At 45.9% G+C, this 15,307-nt stretch overlaps 1 protein-coding gene across 1 annotated transcript; it reads left to right on the top strand.

The window, feature by feature from the left end:
- The first annotated feature begins 388 nt into the window (after positions 1-388).
- On the top strand, positions 389-14,843 carry accs (1-aminocyclopropane-1-carboxylate synthase homolog (Arabidopsis)(non-functional)). The gene is made up of 18 exons (XM_023842189.2): positions 389-1,642; positions 2,573-3,180; positions 3,302-3,361; positions 4,689-4,759; positions 5,298-5,367; positions 5,498-5,564; positions 5,717-5,814; positions 6,185-6,262; positions 6,365-6,465; positions 6,971-7,060; positions 7,152-7,197; positions 7,290-7,431; positions 7,580-7,722; positions 7,855-8,008; positions 10,195-12,111; positions 12,250-12,447; positions 13,423-13,608; positions 13,761-14,843. The coding sequence occupies exons 1-15, from the start codon at positions 982-984 to the stop codon at positions 10,614-10,616; spliced, it is 2,811 nt and encodes a 936-aa protein (XP_023697957.1). The 5' UTR covers positions 389-981; the 3' UTR covers positions 10,617-12,111; positions 12,250-12,447; positions 13,423-13,608; positions 13,761-14,843.
- Positions 14,844-15,307: the final 464 nt, after the last annotated feature.

Below are 15,307 nucleotides of genomic sequence, written 5' to 3'. Positions count from 1 at the left end.
TATTTGATTACTGGTAATATATCTGTGTTCCCTACAACAAATGGAGCCAAAACGCAAAAGGAATATGTGTATGATGGGAGGGAGGGCAAAAAATACAATAGGCCTATATATATTTCAGAAGACGAAATTAACAATGTAATATGTAACTTTTATTGCGTTCTTGCAGGCAGTTAAGAGATGCTTAATTCATACTATGATTTTCATTCCTGCCGGTTTGTGAAACTTTTTTACCATCATAACCAGCCAGCAGTATCCAGCAAAGGAAAACATTACAATTAAAGATTAAATTCCAGCTACAGTCGTTCGGCTTTGATTCTCATTTGAAACTCACGAGAATCGCTAACGGCACGGAGCTGATTTTACGCTAGGGGGCGCTGCTGAGCCGCCTCAGTCTCGGCAGTTCGCTCGCTTCTCTAACTTGCTCGCGATGAGCCGCTTCGGCTCGCTTGGCCGGCGCCTGACACGGGCCAAAGTTATCCCGGAATAAGGACAGCACGCATGTGCCGTAAACCCGGATGTAGTATTTTACCAGTTCTTCGCCCATTTTATGCCCCAACACTAAATAAAAAAATTGCTTTATTTAACGCGTGCGGGCGTAGAGCTTCTCTGAAAGAACAGTTTATTTGAACCGTTCTAGTCCTGGTTTGGACGTGTCGCGTGTCGGATGGGGAGCGGAGCCGCAGTAAGAACTACGCCGCTGTTTAGCGTCACTTTTGTGCGTGCATCTGGCTCGGCTTCTGAACCATAAACTACGTTTTGTAGCAAACTAGGCAGATTGAGTTTTTTTCCCCCAGGTCTGTGGGGTGGAAGTCGTGAATACAAAGCATGATATGTGGAAAATTACTTGAAGATAATAATGCACAACCATTTGTATTTAAGATGCGTGACGCGCTTTAATACAGGTGATTAAACTAATTTCAGGATTGCAGGTAGTTGACATTTCATTTAAGTCAAAAGTGCACGTAAACGCACTTGGCAGTTATGGATTTTCGTGGCAAAAAGTACGAAAGGGGCAGCAATTGGTCCGATCCAGAGGTGGTAGAGCTGCTGCAGCTGTGGGCGGATGAGTCAGTCCAAATCGAGCTGGAGAGCTGCCTCCGGAACCAGCACGTGTTTAACCGGATCGCCGAAGTGTTGCGGGAAAAGGGCATCCTTCGCACGGGGGACCAGTGTCGGGAGAAGATCAAGAAAATGAAGCTGGAGTACCGGCGCATCAAGGAGCACCAGAAAACCATGCGCGGGGGGCGGCCCTGGAAGTTCTACGAGGTCATGGACCGGGTGCTCACAAACCGACCCTCCATATCTTACTCCTCCTTGGGGGGTACGGTCATAGCCCACCAGGTTCTCCAAGGAGCCGCTGCCTCAGACGGCTTCCACCTGCACGGTCTCCCAGCATCGGCTTTCGGATCGCAGCCCCCGGGCTCCTTCTTATTCGGGCAGACCCAGAAGCAAGGCGATCCTCTGGAGATTAAATGCGAGGACGCGGACTCCGATGACTGTTTGCTGAACTCTGATCCGCCTCCTCCAGAGCTGCTGTACCAGATCGGCTCAGCGGAGGAAGCCGACGTTGAGCACAAATCCCTAGGACTGGAGCGGGAAGACTCCGCGGACATGGGGCGGGGAGACGGTCTCTCCCCCTCAGGTAAAATGCTGCGTGTTATCCGCATTTCCCGTTCTGTAAATCCGTTACATCACAAGCGAGGAGTCCATTAAGGAATTAATGGGCTGTCAGTGGCGGCGTGATTTTTAGTTTCATTATTGAAGTCCTTCTAACTGGCATCTAAAGCGCAGTAATATCGGAATTAATAATGAATGGATGAATATAATACATAGATTTGGTACCATATTACACTGTTGTAGAGAATAATCTACCAATTTAGTCGGTCGAAGTTATTGACGGGGCCCGCAATCCATTCAGACTGAATATTTTATGGATTGATTCACTTTCGATTATAATACACTAGAACTTGGACCCTGTCCTTATTTAAGGATAGGTTGGTATGCATCTCCTGAAATGGGTTATTAAAATAGCAGTATCCGCTGAGAGTGTAAGAAATGACCATCCAAATAGGGGTTGTAAGATAACCATAGACTTTGGACTGGGAGGGTCAGCTTGTCTGCAAACCTGCGCACAAACATGGACGCTTTTGTTGAAAGTAAGAATGCCACAAACTGGTTTAAATTATATAGATTTTATGGTGATAACTACAATTTCCTAAGTGAAAATGATGTGCATAAAATGTCAAGAAGATTGGAAAGTTGTCATTAAGGCAAACTGATATCGTCCATGTTGTTGTTGTTGTTATACTCAAGTATTGGATTGATTTGATTTATTGTGATTCCCCTGCAGCAATATCTTTTGGAGATATTAAAACTATATGTTTGAGTAAAGTGTACTATGTGTCAGGTCGGCAGTGAGAATATACAAAGGCTGGTTTAAATATTTAAAAGCAAATGTCTGTCTTCAGTCTAAAGTCAGTGCAGGCCCGTATTACTGTTTCATTGTGGGACCTGGGTGAGCTGTGTGTAATGAACGGCAGACGGTGAACTCATTTGGACTTTCTGTCCCCAGGTTTCAGTGATCAGAACATGGGCGGCTCCTCTGGCACGGGATGGTCGATGGCCTCCTATCCTCGAACGGGGGTGGACGAAGAGCCCGACGGGGAGGCTTTTGACAGGGAGCGGCCACAGGGCCGAGGAGCCCCCCGCCATCGCAAACGAAGGAGGCTGGGCCGCGGGGGAGCCGGCGGCTGTGGCCAGCGGAGGGACGCCCTGGACCTGTCATTGGCGCGGTTCTTGAGATGGCAGCGGGAGGCAGAGGAGCGGCTTCTGGCTCTGGAGGAGGCGCGGCTGGAGCGCGAGGCGAAGGCGGAGGAGCGGCGGGAGCGGCAGGAGCAGCGGCGGGAGCGGCTGGACCGCCAGCACGAGCTCCGCCTCTTCGCAATTTTTGCCAGCGCCCTCACCGCCACTCGGTCGGGGTCTGCTGGCCCCCCTGATCCATTCCACCCCACCAACCAGCCTACCTGGGATGCAGAACTGCCTACCTTGGACCCAGGAAGAGCCCAGCATAGCATCTACCTCTCGCGGCGTGGCAGTAGCTTCCGGCAGCAAAAGAGCGTCATCCAGGAAGGCTACGGCCTGTACCATGCTGACAAGCACGACCCCAACAGCAACCCTGACGTAGGTTATAGATGCGCTCCTGGATTCCCGCTTCCTGCCCCGTTTGCATGCTTGCATGGAGGTGTCCTGGGGAGGGATTTTCAGAGAGCATCATTGGTGAGGTCTTGTGTTCTTCTTCCAGGGCATCATCAATATGGGCACCAGTGAGAACAAGCTGTGTTTTGATCTGCTCTCCAAACGGGTATGGAGACGGTGGCTTGCCTGAGTGCTTGTCTGCGTTAAAGTTTTTTTGCTGTTTTTCAGGAAAGGCAAAGCGATTGACAGCCATACAAAGCAACATTTATTTTTCAACATCCGACATATCAGCATAATAGTCAGATAGGTAAAGAGAGGCACATATAAAAATTAAATTTAACCAGGTGATTCAGCAGTTCTGATTTATGTCCACAATCCATCCCACAGAGATGTTCTGTCCATAAACAACCATTAATCTTAGTGATCTTACATTTTTAACATGCTTTGCGAGTGGTCTACTGTAAGAATTGCATTGTCCTTCACATCTGGAGCTTTAGTGTCTCAAATTAACCCTGCAGCCTGTAATCACTACACCCATTATAACTAAGAATTTTAGTTTTCTTAATTTTGGTATTTGTGATCTGTCTCCCAGTAGGCATAAATATGGGGACAAAGGTCGTCACACCTGACCACTCAGGATTTCTAAAATATTCTCCAGAATGGTTTAGAGTGCACACACAGTGAGTGCAGTGATTTATTTATTTATTTTTAACAGCTATAGTTTTTCAATGTTGCCAACATCCACACCTTCAGTCCCTTTGGATTTCATACCCGGGGTTTACATTAGAGAGTGGTTCTTAATCTGGTTCCTGCTCCCCCACCCTCCTTTCCCACCAGAATGTTTTCATTCCAGCCCACACTGCTTTCAACCTGCCACATTCATCATTAGCCTATTAAGGACCATCTGAGCCTGATTTAAGGTTTGGAATGAAGGGTTGGAATGAAAACATTCTGGCAGGTGGGGGTGGGGGGGGGGGGGGGTCACCAATAACAGGATTCGAACCACTGCTTTAGTGTCTGCCTGTCCTTTCCTGGACTCTAAATAAGTCATCATACATCATTATTATGATCATTGCAACACATTGTTCAATTTATTTCTAAATTCCCATAGGCTGCCCCTCTAAATATTTTGACTGAGATGATTATCAGTGCAAACCTTCCTCAAAGGAGCAGCATTCTAGCAGTGGAATGTTCCTATTAAACAACGCAGACAGAGAGGCTGTTGTCCATCAGTTGTTCTTTGTTTTAAACCAGTGTTTCCGAATCCAGTCCCCGCAAACAGTCCATGTTTTTGCTCTCTCCCAGCTCCCGGGATGTGAACTGCCTGGCAGGGAGCTGGGAGGGAGCAAAAACATGAACTGTCTGCTGACCGGATTGGGAAGTTTTCAAAAAATGAAGATGTGTCTGGATGCACTTGTTTTTCTGTGGGCTGAATCTCTGACCCCCCTCCACCACTCAGCCGGTGTGATTGTTTTCTCCACTGTCTCTCCCAGCTGACGCAGGCAGACATGTTGCATGTGGACCCTGCTCTTCTACAGTATCCGGACTGGAAAGGCCATCATTTGTGAGGATTGCCCCCCCCCCACACACATCCATTCCAAAATATAGTATTCCATTCTTATTGTCAAGGACAGAAATACGCAACTGGGACTTATTATTTCATTACTAGGGAAGATAAGGTTTTTTTCCATTACTTCAGGAGCAGTAGGAAGTTTAATTTGCAATTAGATTATCAGTGCTGCATAATGTTATGCTCCCTCTGACTGTTTTGGTCTAACCATGAATAGGAAACTAAATCCAAGGGAGCTAATCTGTGCTTTTGCCTCGTAGCTAATTCTCAGACAGCATGACGGACGGTCCATTTTCCCCTAATAGCGGCATTCGGATAGGATCTGTCGTGTTTGTGTCTGGGAATGGAACGCAGCACAGCGTTGACCTTGTCTGAAGCTTAGTGGGTGGTGGGCAGCACTATTACAAAGTGCTGCATACGCACAATTCTGTACAATATTTCCGTAGCAACTCTCAGATGCCTGCATGGCAGTCCCACACACCCTGGCGGAAGGTCTCGTGTTGAATACGCAATGTCCTCTCGCCCCACGTAGCCTCAGAGATGAAGTGGCCCAGTTTCTGACTCACTATTGCAAGTCCCCGAACCCCCTGAAAGCAGACAACGTGAGTGTGTGCGTCTTTGTTTGTGTGTGCGTGTGCATATATGCGCAATGCTAGAACAATGTTGATAGACAGGCTATCAGTATTTAAACTGTATGGCCATGGAGGTGTTAAGAGGTCTTCTGGTGTTCAGGTGGTGGTGATGAACGGCTGTGGCTCACTCTTCTCCGCTATTGCTGCGGTAATCTGTGACCCTGATGGTAAGAATAGCTTTACATACCCTAAAATCAAAAGTCCTCGACCCATAATTAATTCGGTCACCAAGCATGCTCCTTGATAAGAGTCAGCTGAATGTATTTTTATTATTGGTTTCTGGGGTCACATGTTTAGAACAGTGTTCTATGGGTTCCAGACGCGATCCTCATCGCCACACCCTTCTATGGTGTGATAACCGAAGATGTTAAGTTGTACAGCGGTGTGAAACTGGTTCATGCACACCTGGACTGTGAGGTACGCTGCTTTAAATTTGTAATGGATAGTGATGGACAAAATGGCGCTACGTGAACCATTTGCTGTATTTCTTGAAGCCACTAGGTGGTGCTCTCTGTTGGAAAAATAATACAAAGCATGCCCCAAAGCAAACCAAGAGCACCATCTAGTGGGGTCAAAAATACAGCAAATGGTTCACAAAGCATCATTTTGTCCACCACTAATAATGGGAGTGAGGATATAATGTATAGCCTCGCCACTGGTGCCTGTGTTCATGGGGTCATGCTTGTGGTATCTGGTTCCCTTCTGTATAGCAGTTCTTTATGTGTCTTGTTCATTGACCAGTTGTATGGTTTGTTGCATGTCTCCCGGATGTTTCACGGGGCTTTAGCCTGGTGGCTCTGAACATCGCCCCTTTCAGCTGTCAGTGGAGAAACTGGAGGAAGCTCTGGGCAAGGCCCAGAGTGAGGTATCTCACAGACAGGCTTCACCACACATTTATCCATAAGTTCCTTCTTTGAAGGACCAGTCTAGTTCTTCTTCCATACGCTGACTCTGTTGTCTTATCCAGGGTGTTAATGTTCGAGCCCTAATCCTGATGAACCCCCACAATCCACTTGGAGAGATCTACTCTGCACAAGAAATGACAGACCTCCTAGAGTTCGCTAAGAAGTGAGCTGCATTTCTTGATTTGGGGATGAACTCAGAAACTTTTGACTCCCTGAAAGTGACAGGATATAATACTCCTATTAAAAAAGTTGGCAGGTCCTTTTCATGAATTTCCTAGAACTATCAAACAAACCTGTGGTGTTTTCACTGGATACTCAAAAAGACCTGGGGAGAAGTAATGACGTACAATTTTATCCTTCTGCCATGTTATGTCTCCACAGAATATAAAAATGTGTGGCCTCGATGGGTGTGTAAAAAAAAAAAAAAAAAAAAATATCAGCGTTGCTTCAGGGTTAGGGTTGCCTGGTGTGTGATTCTGAGATTATGACCATTGTTCATAACAGAAATCAGCTGTAAATCTGTCGCACGCTGGTATAAAATTGTAGACTCATAAATAAGCTGAAAGTGTTTACACTTTATGTTCCAGCCCAGCTGAGGAGAAAAGAGTAACTGGAATGACTGGTAGGACTCGTAAATGCTGACTGCTAGTTTTATTCTTCTTTGACAGACACGAGCTGCATGCCATTGTGGATGAGGTGTACATGCTGTCTGTGTTTGACGAGTCGGCCACGTTCCCCAGTGTCCTCAGCCTCAGCAGGCAAGCTCGCCTCCACTGCCTTTATGGGGACTGTTGTTTTCGCGTTTGGCTCCATGTACAGTGCGCCAGTAACTGGGGGATGTGTTGGCAGGTTGCCAGATGCTCAGCGAACCCACATGCTGTGGGGCGTCAGCAAGGTGAGCGCCCTGGGGGGTGGGGGGCTTTGTTGGTGTTAGCTTGTCATTTTCTCTGTGTCACGTCGCATCCTGCCTATCCATGCACCTACTAGGACTTTGCCGCAGCTGGGATCCGGGTGGGTGTGCTGTACTCTGAGAACCGGGACCTGATCGAAGCTCTGGACCAACTGGCCTCCTTCCATGGCGTCCCTGGACCCTCTCAGCACCAGGTGGCCCGACTGCTCCGGGACAGGGGTATGACAGGCAGAATGCCAGGGACGTTGCATGCAGTACAGATGGATCCCTGAGCTTTTTAACTGTGTTTTTGTTAGTTAAAAGGTGTTTATTTTTTTTGCTGAAGCAAATCCATCCAGCTCTATCTCTAAATGGTTTCCTCCCTCAGAATGGATCAGCCGAGAATTCCTGCCGGAGAACCTGGCCAGGCTGCAGGCAGCTCACCGCTGCATGACCGGGGAGCTGCAGAACCTGGGGCTGCCATACCTTCACAGGCCCGCTGGCTTCTTTGTCTGGGTCGACATGAGGAAGGTAAGAGGCGGCTTCTGGCCTGGGTCCTGAGGGCAGGAACAAGGGGACGATCCTGGGAGAGGGGAATCGCAGGAGACTACAAAGGGAGGTTGAGACCCAGCCATAGATGTGACTTGCCTGTGCCCCCCCCAGTACTTAAGGGAACAGACCTTCCAGGCGGAGCTGGCGCTGTGGAGATGCTTTCTGAGGCACAAGGTGTTGGTCAGCTGTGGGCAGTCCTACCAGTGCAGCACTCCAGGCTGGTTTCGTCTCGTCTTCTCCATTCCGGAGCCCAGCCTGCGTATGGGTCAGTATACCCCTCCCCACTTTTCTGATTGACTAATAGTACATAACAATCTATTAATAATAATTACCCTTTCAGTTCTTCTTATTATTAATGTTTATTATCTCTGTGATACTGACTGCATTATGATGGTCTTGTCTTGGAGAAATGACGCTTCATGAACCATTTGCTATATTTTTTGACCCCACTAGATGGTGCTCTTGAGTTGCTTTGGGGCATGCTTTGTGCCCTTTTTTCAACAGAGAGCACCATCTAGTGGGGTCGTAAAAATACAGCAAATGTACAGATGTACAAATTTCTCCTTCTGTCACCCTTTTCTAAATGTTTGTGCATTCCAGCTGCACTTTTGTGAGACTCTGCTTCTGTCTGCTAGAATGACGGGGGCTTTTTTAACTAATGTAAGAACATTGCAACCATTGTATAAAGAGAATGAAACTTGAACAGTCTGCTTACTGGTGCTGTTATTATATAGAAAATACCTGGTTTTGATTCGATATATTTCTTTATAACTGTTTTCCCCAATCTTAAAAGTTTATTACTGTTTGCATGACAGTGTTGCTAAAGGAGGCTAAGGCCCAATCCCATTTCTCCTCCCTTAGCCCTACTACTAGATTTCGAGGGCCCTCCCTTCCGAAGTTGACTTCACAGGTCGTAGCCATAAGGGGTAGGGCTTGAAATCTTTACCTAGGAATCGGGACACCACTCGCTTACGTCATCAGCAGTCGACCATCGCACATACATTTCACACCTGCGACTCTGCATTTGTTTGTAACAATGCCGGCTCAAGGTATGGCGTTGTCGACTGCGTGCATTTTAATCATCATACTCCGCGTGATGAATACTCGCAGAAGAAATGAATACTCTCAGAAGACGTCTGCGACGCCTGCTAACGCTTGTGGATTTTTATGAGATATCGTTTAAAAACGACTCGTGTTTGTGTCAGCTAGAGTGCCTGGCTAAAGTTTTACCTGTCGCTTTACCTGTGTCACAATGTTCATAATATAACGTACCTAATTTTCATTGCTTAATGTATTTGGCTATTTCCTTTTATAAATGTGACTTTCTGTGCATGTACACAGCAATTAACATACAAATTAGAATAAACATATTTTATAAAATAAAAATAAACATACCCAGATTGCAAGGCAAATGGGCTACTCACTCCCAAAGCTGTTTAGCAGCATATTTTTTTTGGTGAACTGCTCTTCATTATGTGCCCTGAACTTTATGAGCTGCCTGGTTTGCTCGGGAGTCCCTGGAATAGTACAACATGCTTATAACACGGACAAGTCACTTTAACATTACAACATGATTATACCACTGACGTGTCCCTAGAATATTACAAAATGATCATGACACTGTCGATTTGTGGATTAGCATTCCTTTGGCAGTGGCACGCAAATATAAAATTAAGCATATTGCATGCAATATTTCTATAAAACATGTACACGTTTTGCATAAACAATGTGTTTATGTTGCATAAACAATATGTCAGGAACAATATCTTTTACATATTCCACGATGTAGAATAATGCACTTAGAAGACTATTGCACGAAACATAGAAAACAATAGGGGGTGAGTTTCCCAAAAGTGTCTCTCTACATAAACAGAAACTACATAAAAAGGACTTTGAATGCTCTCTCTGTGAGTAAATACGTTCTTAATTCTTCAACGGTTTTGTGAAACTCACCCCTGCTCAGTTCTTTTTCTATAAATACTAGAGATACTGCTCTGTTTCTACGCACGGAATTAACGATTTTCAGAAAATTGTTTTTGAAAAATTCAACCTCATACTCCGTTTCACTTACATTAAACTAAGATATTCCGCCAAAATTAGATTTTTTTGCAAGCGTATTTATAAAGAGATGAGCTTCTTTCCCCACACCGCTAGCCAACTTTTCTTTTCTTGTGTATTGCAATGTATTGTGGGAATTTTCTACTTTCACTCGGTTTTGAGTCAGCATCTGAAAAATCTCCGTTTCGAGGGCTGTCTTGATTTATGAACACCACTACCCCTCGCTGCTAAAAAGAAATGGGACAACACTACCCTATGCGGGTACGCGCAAAACGGAGGGGTAGGGCTAAGTTGGGGTATTGGGATTGGGCCTAAGTCGCCTCAGAGTGACAGAGTCACTGTACTTGAAATGTTTTTGCTCTGCTAACCTCCACATTCCTTCTCTATCCTAAGGGATGGAGAGGATTAGCAGAGCTATGAGGGAACTGGAGCAGTCAAACAGACGATCTGTCGAAGAGCAAGATGCAACAGATGGAGAAGACTCCGGAGAGGACGAATTGGAGGACGGAGGAAGTGAGAGTGCTGAGCAGAATGCAAAGGGTGCAGCATCAGCAGCCCCGGCAGGGAAGGGGCAGCCCAGTGAGAATGAGGGGGCGGGTCAGGACCATGGGCTGTCTTTGGCCGTTGAGAACTTTGTACTGATGGACATGCAGGCTGGCCCACCACTTGGGAAGCTGGATTCGCTGATTGACACCCTGCGACAGCAGATACGCTCCTCTGATTGGCTGGAGAAAAATACTCCAGAACGGTCATCAGAAGAAGATCCAGAGGTGTTAGACGTTTTTAAAGATCTGCTGGACAGAGCAAGAAAGTGAAAAATGTGTTTTATCCCTCTTATGATTTGGTAAATCAAACCCTGAATTTTATGTTTAGTTCTGGATCCATTTTTGCAGGTTTCTCTGGAAAATTTCCATTTTGGCGTACAAAATGTATTTCGAAAATACTACTCTTAATACTGTTTCATATCTGTTGTCCTGCCAAAAACAATGCCTTATTTTGCTGGTAATGGAAACAAAAATTCAAACTCAAAAGTTTATTTACTATATATGTGTTTGTGTGTGAAACTTCTGCGTTTTTTTCTTGTTTTCTGGGCACGTGGGGGGTGAGAGTGGGTTTGCCATTACAGAAGGAAACTCCGATAACAGAAACCATGCCTGCGGTTTATGTAATGAGCCTACAGTCTCTCTGACTTCAAAGCTTGTGTGGGTCTTTCCGGTACGTTGTGAGAGGGAGGGACCTTTTAACATGGGTGGGCTGAAGGTGTGCACTGGTGTCTCCGTTGCTGTGGTGAATCACTTTGTGACAGACCTGACACTGTATAAACCCTCCTATCCCAACATCCCTGGATATCTCAAACTGTATATGTAAGTGCTGGACCACAGGATGTAATTTCACAGGCCTCATAGTAAACTTCCTGAGACAGTTTGCGTGGTGTAATACTTAGGGGGGGTGTGAAAAAGAAACTTTTTGAGGCTACTGCTATTTGAAAGTGATGATGTCGTACTGGAATTTAAAGGTTAGACACTGCTTTTGAAAATATCCATATGAAGATATCTATATATAGATAGAGTGATAGATAAATAGATATGTAGAATTAGAATTTAGAATTCAATGATCAGTGTTTATTGTTGATACACCACAGCACACAGTGCACAACAACGAAATGTGTCCTCTGCATTTAACCTATATGTGACATCGTGACATAGCAGGGGGCAGCTAATTCAGCGCCCGGGGAGCGGAGCTTGGGGGCGGTACCTTGCTCAGGGCACCTCAGTGGTGCCTTGCTGGTTGGGGATTCAAACCAGGAATCTTTTAATGTAAAACACAGTGTGTTGTGCTTATATGTAATGTATATACAGTATGTGTTATATGATAATGTAGGCATACATATACTTGTTTTGCATTGGACTGGGTTTAAAGCACCACTGTTACGGAGATAATTTCGTACTTTTGATTTTGTGAGTGAAATGGGGGAGGAAGCTTCAGCGAGGGCTTGATTTCACTTTCACTAGTCCTACACGTCACGGGGTCTTTTGGGGGACTTTGTGGGGGGGATTTTCCGTTACTCGGGGGCTCATGGAAGGACCGCTGTCTTGTAGCCTCCTCCCTCTGCACTGGGGGGGCGGGCCAATAAAAGTGTGCTCTGTTCTCCCCGCTCGCTCAGTGTTTTAGCTCGGTGTGGGCCGCCTAGACAGGAGAGTGCTGTTACAGACATCGCCGTTTATCTAGATCTTACCTACAAATTTGCTTCAGTCCAGTACATTCCTGGAGAAGATATTCAGGATTATTAAGCTTGCATAAAGACGTCAGGTAAGAACAGATTTTGAATTGACTCTCAGTACTTTATTGTTTTGCCTGAATGTTAATGGTCATTATATTTAGTACTAGTTTTGTTGCCCTGTTTCATTTTTCACCTAAATATGCCGTCTCCCTTTCCTGCCCTCTCAGTGAGGATGCTGTCCTCCTCCGAGCTGCGCAACCCGGCCAGCCGGTTCCGCCTGGCCCAGTCTGCCATTGGCCTGGCAGGTTGTGGCTGTGTCATGTATGCCGTGTGGACGCCCCGTTGGTTTGGCGACCAGGGATTGTGGGAGAAGGTCAATGACACAAAGAGAGACAGTGGTGACGCCGGAGTCCCCCCCACTTATGGTGAGTTGCTGGTCAGTTAACACATTTAAGTGTTTTAACAGTTTGTAGCCTTATGGTGCGGTATAGGAGCTCCAGGTATTCCTGGGGAAAAAGCACGCGAGATTAGGGACGGGTGGTAGAACATCAACAAACTTTAACCTGGTTCCTTTGTAGAAAAGCATATGCCTCACAGGGTATAGTTTACTGAAATAATGTTTTTTAACGGTGAAGGTCTTTGGCTGGATACATACTAAGCTGATGGCCCCTCTCATCACATCATGAAAATGTGTGATGGAACGCAGCGGCACAACTAGGTGACAGCTGACATACAGCCTAGTCAGAGAACTTGGTGTCACCAACTTGCTTCAACACCGACTTAACATAATCAGTCGGCCAAAACAGTGCCAACTGGGACCGACCATATCTGACCGTGCTGGACACACTGGTGCAACAGGCAGTCACTCACTCTTACTGACTCTCACCAAAAATTGCCTTGCTATGTTTCGGGCTTCAAAAATACTTCGAAGCGGTATTGTGCTGGGGGCGTACATGCCTGTAAATTTAGCAGGAATTCAGTCACAATCAGCAGGCGTTGACTTGTTGCGGCTCTGTGGCCGACAGGGTTTTTGCGGGGAATTTCTAAATCATGTCATTTTGTGAGGATCTGAGTTATCTGAGGAGCACAGGAATACCACTTTGGTTCAGTTTTCAGCCAGCACTTTCTGGACTTATTTCTGTACACCTTCCGCAATATTACTCATCACTTTGTTGTTCCGAGTAATAATGAGATGGCAGAGCAGGAATGAAAGGCACGTTTGTGCCAGCTGTGCTTTGTTTTGGCTTTGTTTCAAAACTTCTGGGTAGGGTGTAGACAGGTTTAAGCGAGCGTCAGGCCTCCTTCAGGTATGCAAGGATCCGAGCAAGCAGCTTCAAATGGAGGAATACTCTTCCACTAACTGGTGTGGCCTTTCTTCCATTTTTGTGTCGGCATCACAGAGGCAGAGTATGTCTTCGCTATCCTGTCTTTCCTGATGGGTCTGAGTTCGGGGGTGCTGTGTCTCACCTTCGCTTTCTGCTGGACGTCGCAGACCGTACGCTCCTATTCCAACACCCGGTCCCTGCTAATGGTGGGACAGATGCTCTACCCCACCACGCTGCTTCTCATCACGTTGTCATGCACAGGTAAAACCAGTGGTCATTGTGGTTTTGTGTGTATGCTATTCGGCCTATTTCATGCAACAGAAAGTCTATATAGAGGCACCAGTATTGTCTAGCATCGCCTTAAATATGTTGGTGACTCATCTGACACAGTTTCTCCCTCTTGCACCTGTTAGGGTTTTTCTTCCTGCTGTGCTGGTCGTTCTTCACCTACCAGAATTGGGGAGACATCAGTGCCAACCCTAGCCAGTTGGGTTCCTCCTATTGGCTGGGAGCAATGGGGTTGATCCTGCTGTTGGTCGTGCTGCCAGTGGTGTTCACAGTGGAGCAGTGCATAGTTCCAGATCCTTTGGCACAACTGAAGAACTCGGCAGAAAATTGGTGGATCCCGGCCCCTACGGGCTACAACGGGCGCTCCTTAAGTGACAGCAGTACCCAAGAAGGGCAGGACTTTCTTGGGGGGCAGACGAGGTACATGTCATTTCCCTGACTGCCACCTCAGGGATATGTGACTGAAAAAAGCATGGAGTCTAAATATCTGTGCTGGTACTAAAACATCAAGGTCTGATGTGGAGCGGGAGCCAGGAATGTGAGAAAAGTCTCTGTGAGAATTAAACTGGCCTTTCCACCTTATGGTCAGAGATTCAAGTTGCAGGAGGCATGTTCTGAGGAGATTCTAGGGACTGTGGGGGCCATGGAGCCCTCCAACTCCCCCTTCCCCAGCAATGTACAATGCAACCGCCCACTCTCGGGGCCCCCCTCCCAGCTTGGGGACCCAGGCCTTTTCCTGCCCTGTCTGGCCTGTCACTGTGCCTCTGGGTGTGTCTATACTCTTAAGTAAATAACCTATCCTGAATTTCAGTAAAATTGTCTTGATCTTTATAGGACTAATTTTTGACACTGTTGAGCTTTACAGCTAGAGACTGACAGAATTTGTACTCAAAGAGTTCTGGGACAACTCTTGTTAAGACACAAGACTGAAAAGCCTTAGTGTGGTGCTGTTGGAATGCAGATATGTGAACACTGATGTAGACTTAAAAAGGGAAATGAAATTGTGTTGGATTTGCTGGGGATTTTGTGGGGAATTTTTGCTGTTGAATGTCACGTTAGTCATTAATGACTTCTACTTTCTTTTCATGAACTTCCTGTCTGTATGTTTACACACTACTGTGCACTACAAGTGACACCAACAGTGAACTGTCTATTCAAGGTGTGAATGTTGTATGTCTGAGCAAATAAAGCTAAATTACAGCTTGTGATTTTGCATTTTTAATAAGTACACTTTCTACAATCATTACTGTTAAGGAAGAGACACACATGCTGCAATCATCATAAAATATACCATCTTGAATGTGCAGTGTATTATGATTTGCTCAGATGTCAGTTGTAACCGTGAGTCAAACCTAATGTTCACAAATACAGGGTTTGCCAACTTTGACGCATCTGGTGTGACACTCGCATTCAGACAATGCGAGAAATGCAAGAAATCTTACGGCACATCTATATTATTCCATTATAAACCTAAAATCAAAAGCGTTGGGGTAGTTTGCAAACCCTACAGAGTATTTACAAGGTAATAAAACTATTACATACATGTAAATATGTGTGCAGACTTGTCTCAAATGGAAAATCTCAAGCCAGCCAGCTGACCAAAGTTGGCAACACTGCAAATGTTCACCCTGTAGTGATCAAGAGCAGGGTGAAGAAAGTGGTGTCTTGGTTT

This window comes from Paramormyrops kingsleyae, chromosome 13, assembly GCF_048594095.1.
Source record: "Paramormyrops kingsleyae isolate MSU_618 chromosome 13, PKINGS_0.4, whole genome shotgun sequence".
In the NCBI taxonomy this organism is placed as follows: domain Eukaryota; kingdom Metazoa; phylum Chordata; class Actinopteri; order Osteoglossiformes; family Mormyridae; genus Paramormyrops; species Paramormyrops kingsleyae.
Note: the sequence above shows the minus strand (reverse complement) of the source record. Positions and strands in the feature narration are given on the sequence as shown.

Bases quoted from the DNA above. Each gene is read 5' to 3' on its own strand.
- accs (XM_023842189.2), top strand. From the start codon at position 982: ATGGATTTTCGTGGCAAAAAGTACGAAAGGGGCAGCAATTGGTCCGAT. The intron at 1,643-2,572 runs GTAAAATGCTGC...TTCTGTCCCCAG, and splicing joins AGACGGTCTCTCCCCCTCAG to GTTTCAGTGATCAGAACATG. The intron at 8,009-10,194 runs GTCAGTATACCC...CTCTATCCTAAG, and splicing joins GGAGCCCAGCCTGCGTATGG to GGATGGAGAGGATTAGCAGA.